The sequence below is a fragment of the Alligator sinensis genome, unplaced genomic scaffold (assembly GCF_000455745.1).
Source record: "Alligator sinensis unplaced genomic scaffold, ASM45574v1 scaffold109_1, whole genome shotgun sequence".
NCBI lineage: Eukaryota > Metazoa > Chordata > Crocodylia > Alligatoridae > Alligator > Alligator sinensis.
In genome coordinates this window covers 2753755-2766185 of record NW_005841852.1, presented here as the reverse complement: position 1 = coordinate 2766185, position 12431 = coordinate 2753755, and the positions used below count along the sequence as shown (strand labels likewise).

The following is a 12431-nucleotide window of genomic DNA, read 5'->3' as shown; positions in this document are numbered from 1 at the left end:
GGGGGAATGAAATTCGGAGTTCAGCATGGTTGGGACCATACTGGTGACCCAACCTAAAAAGCTGAAACTAACACAACAATCAAGAGCGTTTCTAATGAAGCCATCAGTATAAGAAGATACCATGAAAGAAGTTATAGTATCACCTTTTGGCATTCGGGAAAGTGGTGGGTCACAGCACTCCATGTGGAACCCTCTATCACAAGAGTCGCAGAAAAGCATATTATCCTAAAATTAGGGAGAGAATAAAAAAAACCCTTAATACAATCTTACTAGGGACTGCATTGATATTTTGCATTTTATCTTGACAAAATGCACACTTTCTGTAACTATATATATTTTTTACCCTTCGGAACAAAGTATTAACAGTTTCAAATGGTAAAGCTAATGTGATAGGCAAACATTTTCAGGGTGAATATGAACAGAACTCAGGATGTTGGGATATTAAAATACTTACTGCATTTTTGCCTTGGATTCTACATGCACTGCATGTCTTGCATTCAATACACTGCCATCTTAAGGCCTTTACATTTGTTGTTAACTCAGGACAGAATTTCAAACATGATGGGTGCCCTGAAAAACAAAACAGTTGCCAAGTCTTGAGGGTTAACAGAGCTCCTGTGCCTATGCTGCAGCCACTGCAGAACACCAGTTACCAGAAGTAGAACCCGACCAGTATCAACTGGTTTCAGAATGTTGTATTATGTTATTCAGTTTATTTTCATTCTCTGGAAAGAATGTAATTGATCCCTAAAATATATCAGGGTAGAAAGAACTGGCAAGTTTGCATTTACTGTAATCGCAGGATGTGAAAAAGTATATAACATCTAAAACTGAACTGATGTCTTGATCAAACCATTTCTAAAGCATATTAAACTACCACAGACTCTGAAAAAAGCTTCTCTTACACTTGAATTTGTTCTCTTGAGTTACAGCCACAGTAACTGATAAAAGGAGTTTCATAACTGATGAAAGAGTTTAATATGATAGTATTAATAAAACTAAAAATTTTAGAAGTTACAACATTTTTCTAAGCATTCACAATGGCAACCTAATAAGATACATTCAGTGAATTATATAAATAAATTCTTTTCATTTTAGTCTTTTTATTGCTTACTTTAATGGCCTTACAATACAGACACTTTACAGCAGTAATGATAGAAAATAAATAATGTAAAATACTTATACATCACACACACGCTTTTGGCTCAAAAATGAAAAGAAGTAACTCTTGACTCCCAACTCCTATAAAATGGACCCCTATCAATACTGACGGATAAAGCTGGGGCTAAAAAGACTACTGGATTTACCCTGGATAAATCTTTTTTTTAATTCTAGGATCCTCCAGAGGTACAAACCTATTTTTCCACTCTAAGTTCCTGTGAAGAACCAAGATAACACTCTCCCCAACATGCACATGCACACAGGGCTAATTCAAATGAATCATCATTCACGCTACACAAGACTGTTTTTATGCCAGTTAAAGCCCAGTACAAATCGGCCCTGATATAAACTGATATAAAACTCTGTTTTCAGCCTTGATGAAAACTACCCAGCTCCCCTGGCAACCCATATTGTAGATATCTCCAAAAGAATGCAAGCTATCATACATCCAAGCAAATGCCATCATTTAAATGATCCTGAAGAAGCAGGTTAACATGGTCATGGCTAATTGAGGCATGATTTCAACATTCCTTGATACCCTGGAACTAAAAGCCATGAATAATGAAGGTAGAAAAATCCAGACATACTTTTAGGTGCTAGAGAAGAAAGTTCATTATGAATTTATATTTAATTAAGAGCAGAAAGGCATTTAATAATATGTTTCACATTATTTAATAGATACTTGCATGCATTTAAAACTAAAAAGATGTTTACCATATTCACCTGAATCTAAGACAAGGACCCCCATATATAAAACAGGGGGCGGGGAGCTCCTCATCATGGAGACAAGTTAAAAAATTTTCTGCATCTAGAATCTAATTGTTCAGAGGTCATCTCAAATTCAGAGCCATCTTGGATTATGGTAAATATGGTAAATAAATCATTATAAAGTGTCTGGAGAGAACTGGGGAAAATATACCAGGAGACTATGTTGCATCTCAAAGCAAATGCAACTAAAATTTTTGTGAAAATTTAAAATCATTTCTATGGGCTGATGAGCATGAAAATCCCACCAGCTGTCAACTATTTTGGAGTTTAAAGAGCAAAAAATACTATTAGTTTGTTCTTAATAACACACTTACATTAACAAGCATTAGTAGACTCCATGTTTAACAACCTATAACAACCGAAAAAACAGGTGCAACAATGAAAATATGAATTATGCAATTACAAAGTAATTTTTATAAATTCCTGGCATTGGCAAACCCATTGTTTAAAAGAGTATTTTAGTTCTATGCCAAATTGTTCCTTCCAATAAAGCCTAACAGGTGCTTCATAAAAATCTGCTCATCAGAAGAAAGGGCTTCTAGGTGGGCTTGATATTAGTCACCAATACAACACACACGTTCTCATATTCCACAAATCATACCAGATACATTAACAGGCTAGAATGTTATCATAAGCTAATCACCAACAGACTTCAATACAGATACCTAAATATAATCCATTCACCCTTTGTAAGAACTTTTTTTAATTCAACAAGCAAAGAATCTTGATTTAAATTATACATCTTATCCTCATTTTAAATTGCTATCTTAGTTATCTTCCTAAAGAAAAGCTGATTCTCACTGGACAGAAACAACTGACAACAACACTGACCTTCAACTAGCTATAGTTTTTGCCCCTACTTTGACATTTCTTTATAACTAACAGAATACACTACAACCACATTCAAGCAACTACATAGCTTGACATATATTTATTCTGATTTGTAATTTAATTTTGTGCTGCTATTACGGTGACTGCCATATTCCTTATTTACTAGATGATTAACTCTTTCACTTGTGATTAGTTTCAAGTTACTTGTTGATGGAAATTGAAATTAACTTCTAGAATTCAACCAATTAAAGACTAGAAAATCAGGTTAACCATGCCAGATACAAATATAGAGTTCATAACTTATTTTACATTTAAAACTGAAATTAAACAAAGGAAGTAGTGTCTAAAATTAATTAACTGAACTGATTATTTCTGGTCACAAATATTTTAGAACTAGTAGACCTCAATCTCTCCCACCTTGACTGTGTACACTGAGGGAAGGAAAAGGAAAATATGTTGTCCCATTTCTAAAAGTCCTGTCCACTTTTTTATTTTGGATGATCTGGCCCCTGAACTGAACTAAACTAAAATTAAAAATATTCTCTCTGCACCTGTGGGAGAGGCTTCAGTTGTCAAAAACATGTTTATCGCTTCAAATTCTGGTTCCCGGTACTGAGCTACTAACTTTCCCAGTTCAGTCATTTGACTGACTTCCCTGGAACTATCAACAGCAGACATGTACTGCTTATTTTTCATTAAAATTATCCTAACAGCAAATTTAAACATTTACAGGTTGCCAGTTACTTTAAGAAAGCCTTATTCTTATTCACCCTTGTTTAGTGATCCATTGAATTCTGGGTCTGATATGACATTTTATAGTCAAGTTAAGGACAAATCTTTTAACCTAGTTGCTGTATTTTCTTCAACTCTGAGAGTTGATATATCTGGTTGATATAAAATGCTTGTTTATATCAACTAGATATGACAAATCATTTAATTCTTTTATCTCAAGAACCATGAAAACAATTACCATTATGTAAATGACAGCAATAACTATTACCCTGCATATGCTGCCAAATTAGATTTTAATGTCGAGTTGCTAATATTTTCTGATCCTCTATTTTGAAATTTTCTATTATGCTAGGCCAGTAGTTCTCAATCTCATTACACTTGAGACACCCCTTGTTAGACTCAAGGTACCCCTTGGAAAATGCCAGCTATTAGCTTTCTCTCATTCCTTGACTACACAAAAATAACAGAGCAATTCTTCTGTAGCAAAGAACTCAGAAAGACCACAAAAGGCCAGTATTTTTTGACATTATAAATTCCTATTTGAAATAGCTTGTGATTCATATGTAGGTAAGTGCACATTAGTGCTAATATTATGCAGCACCCCACAACACCCTTAAAAGGGTCTCACAGTAACTTGATTACAAATCACTGTGCTAGGCAATGCACACATCATGACATGGAGCAATAAGCGGACAGATAATGGACGTCAGTTTCCAAATCCTCTTATATTAGCTCCTACAGTGAGTCTTCCAATTTAAAATCGTATGCTTAATCCCCTTCAGATTCATTTTCAAATGTTCCCGCCTTTATTTCTCTTCTCTATTACCCTATCTTCGGTGTTCCTACATTACCATTAGGGCTGTGCGAAGCTTCGGTCCCTGATTCGATTCGGTGGAGATATGGCCTGATTCGGTGCCCAAATCTCTGAATCCGAATCGAATCAGGAGACCCTTTAAACTCTTCAAATTGAATTGGAGATTCAGAAAGATTCGGACATAAACACCGTTTTAAATGTTTTTTCTACATACCTTGAGATGCCAGGCGACTCACGGATGCTGGGGTGGATGGAACATCCCGCAGGAGTACGGGGGGTCCCCAGCACTCTCTGGTGGACCCGGAAGTGGACTGGAAGTAGTTCCGGTCCATTTCCAGGCTCGCCACCGAGCACATGGTCCTCCCCTCCCCTCTTCCTGTCAGATGCTCCATCCATCCCAGCATCACAGCGTTCATGAGCCGCGCCTGGTACCTCAAAGTATGAAGAAAAAATATTTAAAGCTGTGTTTATGTCCGGATCGCCGAATCTTTCTGAATCTCTCTGATTTGATCTGAAAAGATTAAAGGGGCTCCTGATTCGAATCTTCAGATTCAGATTCACCCGAATCGTATTGGGGACAGTGATCCAAATCAACAAATCAAATCACTGTCCCCAATTCGGGCCGAATCCGAATCAAATATGGCTCATTTCTCACACCCCAAGTTACCATCACCCAGGGGCAATTGTAGGATTTGAAAAGGGAGTGGCAGAAGATGTGGCAAATCATCACATTTAACACCACCCATTTTTCTCAGTTTAAAGAGAAACTAGAAGTTTTACTAATATGCTACGGGACTAGTGCTACAGTGTTTAGTTTAAGATTAAAGCAAAAACAAAGATAACAATTGGAATACACACTAATTTGCTAGATAATATATTAAGTTTTAAAACAACACCTAACTAACTAAGCCAAAAATAGTCAAAATAATCAAAAAGATATTATGTCATTAGTCCTGTAGTCATTATAGTTAAATGTATGTCTCATTCAGATTCACAAAAGAAAATCTAGTTTTCTTAATCTTCTTGACTGCCTCCAATATTTCACTGTCAATCATTTCTACATCTGACAGTCTGCAGGGCTATGAAACAGAAAAGAGACATTACAAGGAACAGCTAACAGACAGAAAAAATTGCAGAAGAAAAGATCATTTGAATAGCGGAACATGAAGCTCATTAGTAAAGATAGAGGTGAAGTGGAGAAAAATTAGTGGGAATCAAGGAGATGGTAATGAGCCATGAAGCCAACTGACTCCCTCACCACTGCCTGATTAGAAATGCCCTCCCAGGCAGTTGGTTTTAAAGTTTGGGTGGAACAGGAATCCAAGAGGGGGGTCCAACTGCACCCCTCCTAGATCTGGCCCTGCCTTCATCCTCTCCTCCACACTAATTCTTTGATTTCTCAACCTAATGTACATTTACACATACTTTCTAGTATCCAACTCTTCTCCACCACCTTCAACTAGCTAAACTTTTTCCACCTAGTAACTCAACCTCCCTCTGTCCTTTTACTGTCTTGAGCTGATCAGTTTAAAAAAAAGTGAGCTGGTATAAGATACCACTTTCACTCAGTCTTGTGGGGCCCACTGTAATTTAGAATTGAGACAGAACATGGCTATTGCCACCCAGTTCTGATGAGCTTCCAGTGCACCTCACAAACACTGCCCATCTTTGATGTGCCTTCTGCATCTCACACAGGCCTTGACCTGAAGATCTCTTCCACCTCCCTGTCACCTTCCACTTCACTACTACAGAGCAGTTTACGTAGCTGCAAGGGTTGCTGCTAGGGATGTGAAAGGTTAAATGATTAATCTTAACTGCATTTAACTGATAAACGTAGGGATAACCAGTTAGTTTACTGGTTATCCTTTAGCTCTGGGCCAGCGTAGACTGGCAGGAAAGGGAAGCCACATGATGCCCCAGCAGGGATCAGAAGGCAGAGGGCAGGCAGAAGGGAGAAGTAAGGAAGAGGAGTGAGTGCAAGGGGTGAGGGAGACTTGTACCCATAGCCTAAGAGGAAAACAGGAGCAGCCTAATGGCTCATCAATTAAACAATTAGCTACCGGTTCACAGGCACTCCCTCCCTCCCAGCACAGGGCTTCCGGTGGAATGCGTTGTCTGGCTGGGCTTGCCTCCTGCCCACCCCCACCAGTTAAAGGGCTCCAGGAGCTGAAACAGCTCTCAGCAACAGCTGTGCCTGAGCTACTTTGTTATCAGTTAATCATTTAACCAATATACAGGCAGTCCTCAACTCACAACATTTTGAGTTACAACATTTCACACTTACAACATTTATAAACTGACACCCTGTTTCAACTTTCTGACATCAGTTTCGACTTTACAACCCTTGATCCAACGTGACGCCACACCAGTGAGCAAGTTTGGTGCATCACCCATCTCCCTGGAGAACATCTGTCCAAACTTCCTCGGACACTTTCTTTAAGAAAGTCTGGTCTTTGTTTTGTGATGGAAACAAAGACCAGAGAGAACACAGAAAAATGTGCATTTATGGCGGGCATTGCAATTTAAATGTGATCATTTTAACAGACTTGTTCAACAGAAAAGTAGATTATTCCTAACCCTACAGTTTCTGTTACACTGGCTTTACAGTGAAACCTGCTTAAATGTACACTGCAATGTGCAAATTACAAGCCTAATTACGAAGAGCCTCTACTTAGCTAGAAGTTTTCCTGTTTATATGCTGTTCTGAAATTGATTTTTATTTTAATAAGTCATCAGTAGCTAAAGTTTAGCCATCCAGCAATCTGACTGGCAGTCTCAACAGTTCATTCAGTATATCTAATACATCTGAGGAACTAATTAAAGATAATTTGGTCTTAATGAGGCAGAGAGAAAGTATCAGTGTTAATTCAGATGGAAGCTGATCCATGAAAGTCAAGGCTTCCAATTCTAATGCTCCACAGAACTGCGCAAAGTTGTTATATAATGGAAGAATAGCTGATATTGAATACAACCTGATTAATACAATCTATGTTTGCAAAACAGCCAGGGAGTAATAACTGTAACCAATCCCATTTAATTCCTGAAAAATATTATATTTTGGTTTGGTAGGAAGTATAGGGAATTGGAGCGTCTCAAAGTGTTTTAAAAAAACACAAAACACTTTAGAAAAGCAGAAAATAAACCACAAAGAAAAGCAACTCTGTAGTAATCTGCTAATATCCATCAGGAAACATGTTTATAGAAGCCTGTCCCAGGTAAACTCAGAGGTGGTTAATAAAAAAAAAAAAATCCTCTCGTTAACTGAAAATTTTCATCTTGTCATTTTAGAGGTCCATATTTTCTACTTTGCTCTGTTCCATCTATCTAGGCCAGGGGTAGACAATTATCTGGGCCCATGGGCCACATATGTAGTTCTGAGGAGCTGCCAAAGGCTGGTCAACAACCCCCACCCCACCCACAACAGCCTAGAGCCCACGTACCCTGCAGTTCCTCCCCACCCCCACCAACAGCACACAGCCCCAGCCCTGACAGCAGCCTGCCCTGCCTTTCTAAGAAGCCCAAGTGGTGGTACTGGCTCCTTCTAGCTGCCATGGCTGTTGGCCCCAACCCCGTGGTATTGGTGGGGACCTGTGCACACAGCCCTAACCCTGGACCACCCCGTGTCTGCTCCGGATCCAGCTGAGCGGAAAGGACCTGCTCCAGACTAGCCGGGACCCATATGCGCAGCCCCAACCTGGGCCGCTCTGCGCCTACTCCAGAAGCTACTGCTGAGCCCAACAGAAAAGCACTGCCGCTGCCAGGCCCTTCTTGCTGCAGCTGCCTGGAGCCCGGGCCCAGGCTGCCCTGCTGCTCCTCTTCACCACCATCATTGCTGCCTCCGGCCTGCCCAGTGGGGCACCAGTGGCAGTGCAGAGGAGCTGCAGGGTAGCCCAGGCACAGGGTCCAGGTGGCTGCAGCAAGAAGGGTCCAGCAGTGGTGAAGAGGAGAACCCACTTTTTCCCCGCACGGAGCAGCATTTTTTGCCCAACTGTCACAGCTGCTGCCGCTGCTCAGCATGGGCGGGCAAGTATGGAGCAGGTGCAGGGCAGGCTGGGTTGGGGCTGCATGTGCAGGTTCCAGCTAGTCCAGAGCTGGGCAAAGTCTGGAGTGGGCACAGGGTGGTCCAGATTTGGGGCTGTGCGTACAAGTTCCTGCTATTACCATGGGACTGAGGCCACCAGTGGCAGCAGCTGGAAGGAGCCACCTAGAAAGGCAGTCCAGCTGTGGAGACACCCCAATCCTGTTGTGTGCCCAGGAGGCGGCAGGATGCGCCAGATGCTAGACAGGACCAAGGGATCTGCTGCAGGCTGGACAAAGCCCCTCTGAGAACTGAATCTGGCCCGCAGGCTGTATTTTGCCCACCCCTGATCTAGGCACTTGTGCCTCCCATCACTACAGTAATGGAGCCATTCATCATCTTTGGACATAATACCCTCACAACTATAAGGGAGGAAAGTCCTATTATCCCTTTTTCAAAAAACATAATCAAATATGATACAGAAAAACTAGGGGTAGGGGTAAGCCTACACTGCAAAGGCATTTTCATTAAAGTTCCCCTAAGGGAAACACAGCTTGTAACTGCAAAAAAATTCTGCTTTTGGTTAACCACGTCTCCAAAAAAGTGGAATTTCTCCAGACAAAAAAATCCTTATGGTGTAAGGAGTGTGTGTCTGCACAGAGAGTTTTCCAACACCGCTATATCAGTGAGGGGTTTTTCACACTCTTGGACAACCCAGCCTTGCTAGCAACCTTTGTAAGGTAAACCTGGCCCTAAATGATTTACCCAAACTCTCATAGGCAGCCCATGACAGAGCTGAAAACAACTGAAGCCAAAACACACAGAGCCAAGTACCATCCATGTATTTGAGTATACCCGATTAAAGCTTCAGCTGCACACTTGCTAGATTTTTACTTTAAATTATTCTAATAGTTACAATAAATTTAGGCTTTTAAAAGGCTGTCAACTTCAAATTTAAATTTTATATACATTTTAGGGTGTTAACCAATCTCAGTAGTTCTACCCATGACCTCATATCCATATTGAACGAGAGACAACAAAATAGCACTCCATACGGAAATGAAAAATATGATCTACCCAATATTTCCTTTTTGGACTCTCTCAAAAGTTACTGCTATAGAAAGTACTGTCCTAGAACAGATTAGGAACATGTCAGACAAAGAACTTTCATTTTGCACTTTGGATTTCAAATGTGCAAAGCAGAGTTCATGAAAATCAAATTACTTTGAGAAAAGTATTAAGCTAAGGGGTTGAATGCTTATGAAAGCTCATAGCAAACTTTGAAAAAAAAAGTAAGTCTGATGGAGCCAATTTCAGAGGGAAGTGCAGTGAGCCACACAAGACTTAAGAAGCTGGGAAGAAGTAACGGTAGGTTTTGGCATAGGTGATGGGAGCAAAAGAATTAGCAAATTAAACAGTTACAGTTTCACAGTACCATATCTGCAGGAGAATAATTTTCTAAGGTAAAAAGACATAGCTTTTCAAAAGCTGCTTTTGAAAGTCTTCTGTCCAATCTGTAGACTTATAGAACTTCCAAAAGTTTTAAAAGAAATATTAAACTACATGTGAATTACTAGTAAACAAACAGTTTCACGTGTTTAACTAAAAAGATCATTCACGGTATCATCTACAGTAATGACAGAAAAATGTTTGAAAGTTTAACAGGATAGTTAAACAGGTAGCAGGATTTGGATAATGTCCAATTTCTTAGTGCCTATGCCCAGCCTCTTCTGAATGGTGCAATTCAGTTTTTATGAAAGGAGCAAGATCAACAGCCTTGAAGACCATGGGCAAGATTTTCAAACTCAAGTGTTAAGGGAAAATTCCTAAATAAAGCTTTTCAGCAATTTTGTAAAAAACAAAACAAACACCTTTTAAAAACCTAGGGCTCAGGTTGCCCAGTATTTCTGAAATTCAGGTCTGAATAAATACGATGAATGTACAAATCTGATTTTTAGCTATCCACTTTTGAATGCACTGGAGGAAGGGCAGAGTTGTTTGGGTTTTTTTTTTTTACCTTGAATAGTAAAAACAGACAAAAACATGGATGTACAATATGAATTAACTTACCACTGCTACCACAGTCTGCACAAGACAGCAGTTCTTCTGGCTTTTTTTCACGATTGGATTCTTTAGTTCCCAAACAGAAGCTACATATTGGAATAGGATCAGCTCGTGGCTAGAACAAAAAATAAAAACAAGCTGTGGTTAATTCTCTTATACAGAAGTGATATTCCAATTCTTGCCCTAAAAAATTAAAAACAATTTCCCCTTATTTTTTTTATTTTGATTTACGAGACAATTGCTTCAGTATATGAAGTTATTTTTTTCAAACTACATAGTATTGTATTAGTCTTCCTCATGACTCTACTATTTAGTATTAGTGTCATTCATTATGGCAGCATCTTTAAATGCAACATAAACATTAATTAAGCACCAATCACAATGTCCTGTGAGATAGGTGTGTTATTCTTTTTTAAAGATGGAAAACTGGAAGAAAAGTTAAGTGGTTTGCTCAGAAATGCATCACATCAGTGACAAAGGTACGAACTTGTGATGTAACCTTTGTCAACACCAACTTCATACTATCCTCTAATAAACAAGACCACTGGTACACAATGAAACTTAAAGATAGCAAATTTAAATGGATAAAAGGAACTTTTATCCATGCGCTCATAAACAGTTAGACAACTGTGGAGCCCTTTGCTAAAAGATATTTGTAGACAAGATTTAAAAAAGTACAAGCTTGGGCATTCATGTAGAAAAGCAAAAATAACCAGAACTTCATCAACAATTAGTACTAAAAACTTTGGAAGAGGAACAAACCCTCAAGTTTCAGGCTTTAAAGCAACATAAATATAAGGATGTTATTTCTAAGGATGTTACAACATTACACCCCAATACAGAAGCTTTCCACCATCTTCTGAATCACTGGATATAACCAATGTCAGAAAAGATTCCCATCTAGATGGACCACTGACCAAATTCAGCCCAGCAGTTCCTATTTTCTTACTAATCAACATTTTCTATAAGAATTAGCAGGCCAATAGTCTTAAAAAATTATGCTAAAATTTTTTTAAATATTTTTTTTCCAACATACAGCCCCTTCCACAATGCACATTCATTCAGATAAAATCTCGAGGATTCATTATATTTGCTGTTTCTAATCACCTACGAAACAAGACAATATCTAGATTTAAATAAAATAATTTATGTTAAAGCAATTAATTGCATTTCTTTCCTAGAGGATCCTTATATTATGTGTTCGTGCAGTGGTGGATCTAGGATTTTGAAAAAGGGGTGCAGATGGTAGGGTACATCATCACCCGTAGCACAACACATTTTTCTCCAATTAAAGAGAAACTGGAAACTTTACAGATATGTTAGGGGCCTTGCACTACATTATTCAGTTTAAGATCAGGGACCAATTGGGCAACTGCAGCCTCAACTACTTCATAGTCCGATGGCTGGGGAACTGGCTCCAAGGTTGGATCCAGAGAGTCATAGTTGACAAAACCAAATCAACATGGCACTCAGCGACTAGTGGCGTCCCCCAAGGCTCCATTCTCAGACCTGTACTCTTTAATGGCCTTCATAAATGATCTGGACAATGGCATCAGAAGTGGACTGGCTAAATTTGCTAATGACACCAAACTCTGGGGAACAATGTCCACACTTGAGGATAGGCTGGTGATCCAGGCCGACCTCAATAAGCTTGCAAGGTGGGCAGAGGAAAACCTGATGGTATTCAACACGGAGAAATGCAAGATATTTCACCTCTGGCAAGGAAACCCACATCACACTTATAGGCTCGGCAATGCTACACTCGCTAGCAAGATGACCGAAAGAGACTTGGGGGTCATGATTGACCACAAAATTAATACGAGCCACCAACGCGATACCACAGCTAGTAAAGTGAACAAAACTCTGGCTGGCATCTACCGACGCAGGTTGAGTAAGACCCAGGATGTGATCCTCCCACTGTACTTGGCCTTGGTGAGGCCACAGTTGGAGTACTACATCCAATTCTGGGCTCCACAATTTAGGAAGGACATGGAGAAGCTTGAAAGAGTCCAGAGGAGAGGCATGCACATGATCCGAGGGAAA

The 12431-nt window shown here is 39.6% G+C and overlaps 1 protein-coding gene across 7 annotated transcripts in view; it reads right to left on the bottom strand.

Moving 5' to 3' along the window:
• KAT6B (lysine acetyltransferase 6B) overlaps window positions 1-12431 on the bottom strand; it is a 229093-nt gene that overhangs the window by 83406 nt on the left and 133256 nt on the right. For 6 of the 7 annotated variants that reach the window (XM_025212748.1, XM_025212763.1, XM_025212750.1 and 3 more), the window contains 3 exons: window positions 10395-10503; window positions 455-570; window positions 144-225 (listed from right to left, as the gene is read on the bottom strand). In XM_025212748.1, the coding sequence (XP_025068533.1) occupies window positions 144-225; window positions 455-570; window positions 10395-10503 (307 nt within the window). The remainder of the gene's footprint in view (window positions 1-143; window positions 226-454; window positions 571-10394; window positions 10504-12431) is intronic. The other variant, XM_025212760.1, reaches the window with a different exon arrangement.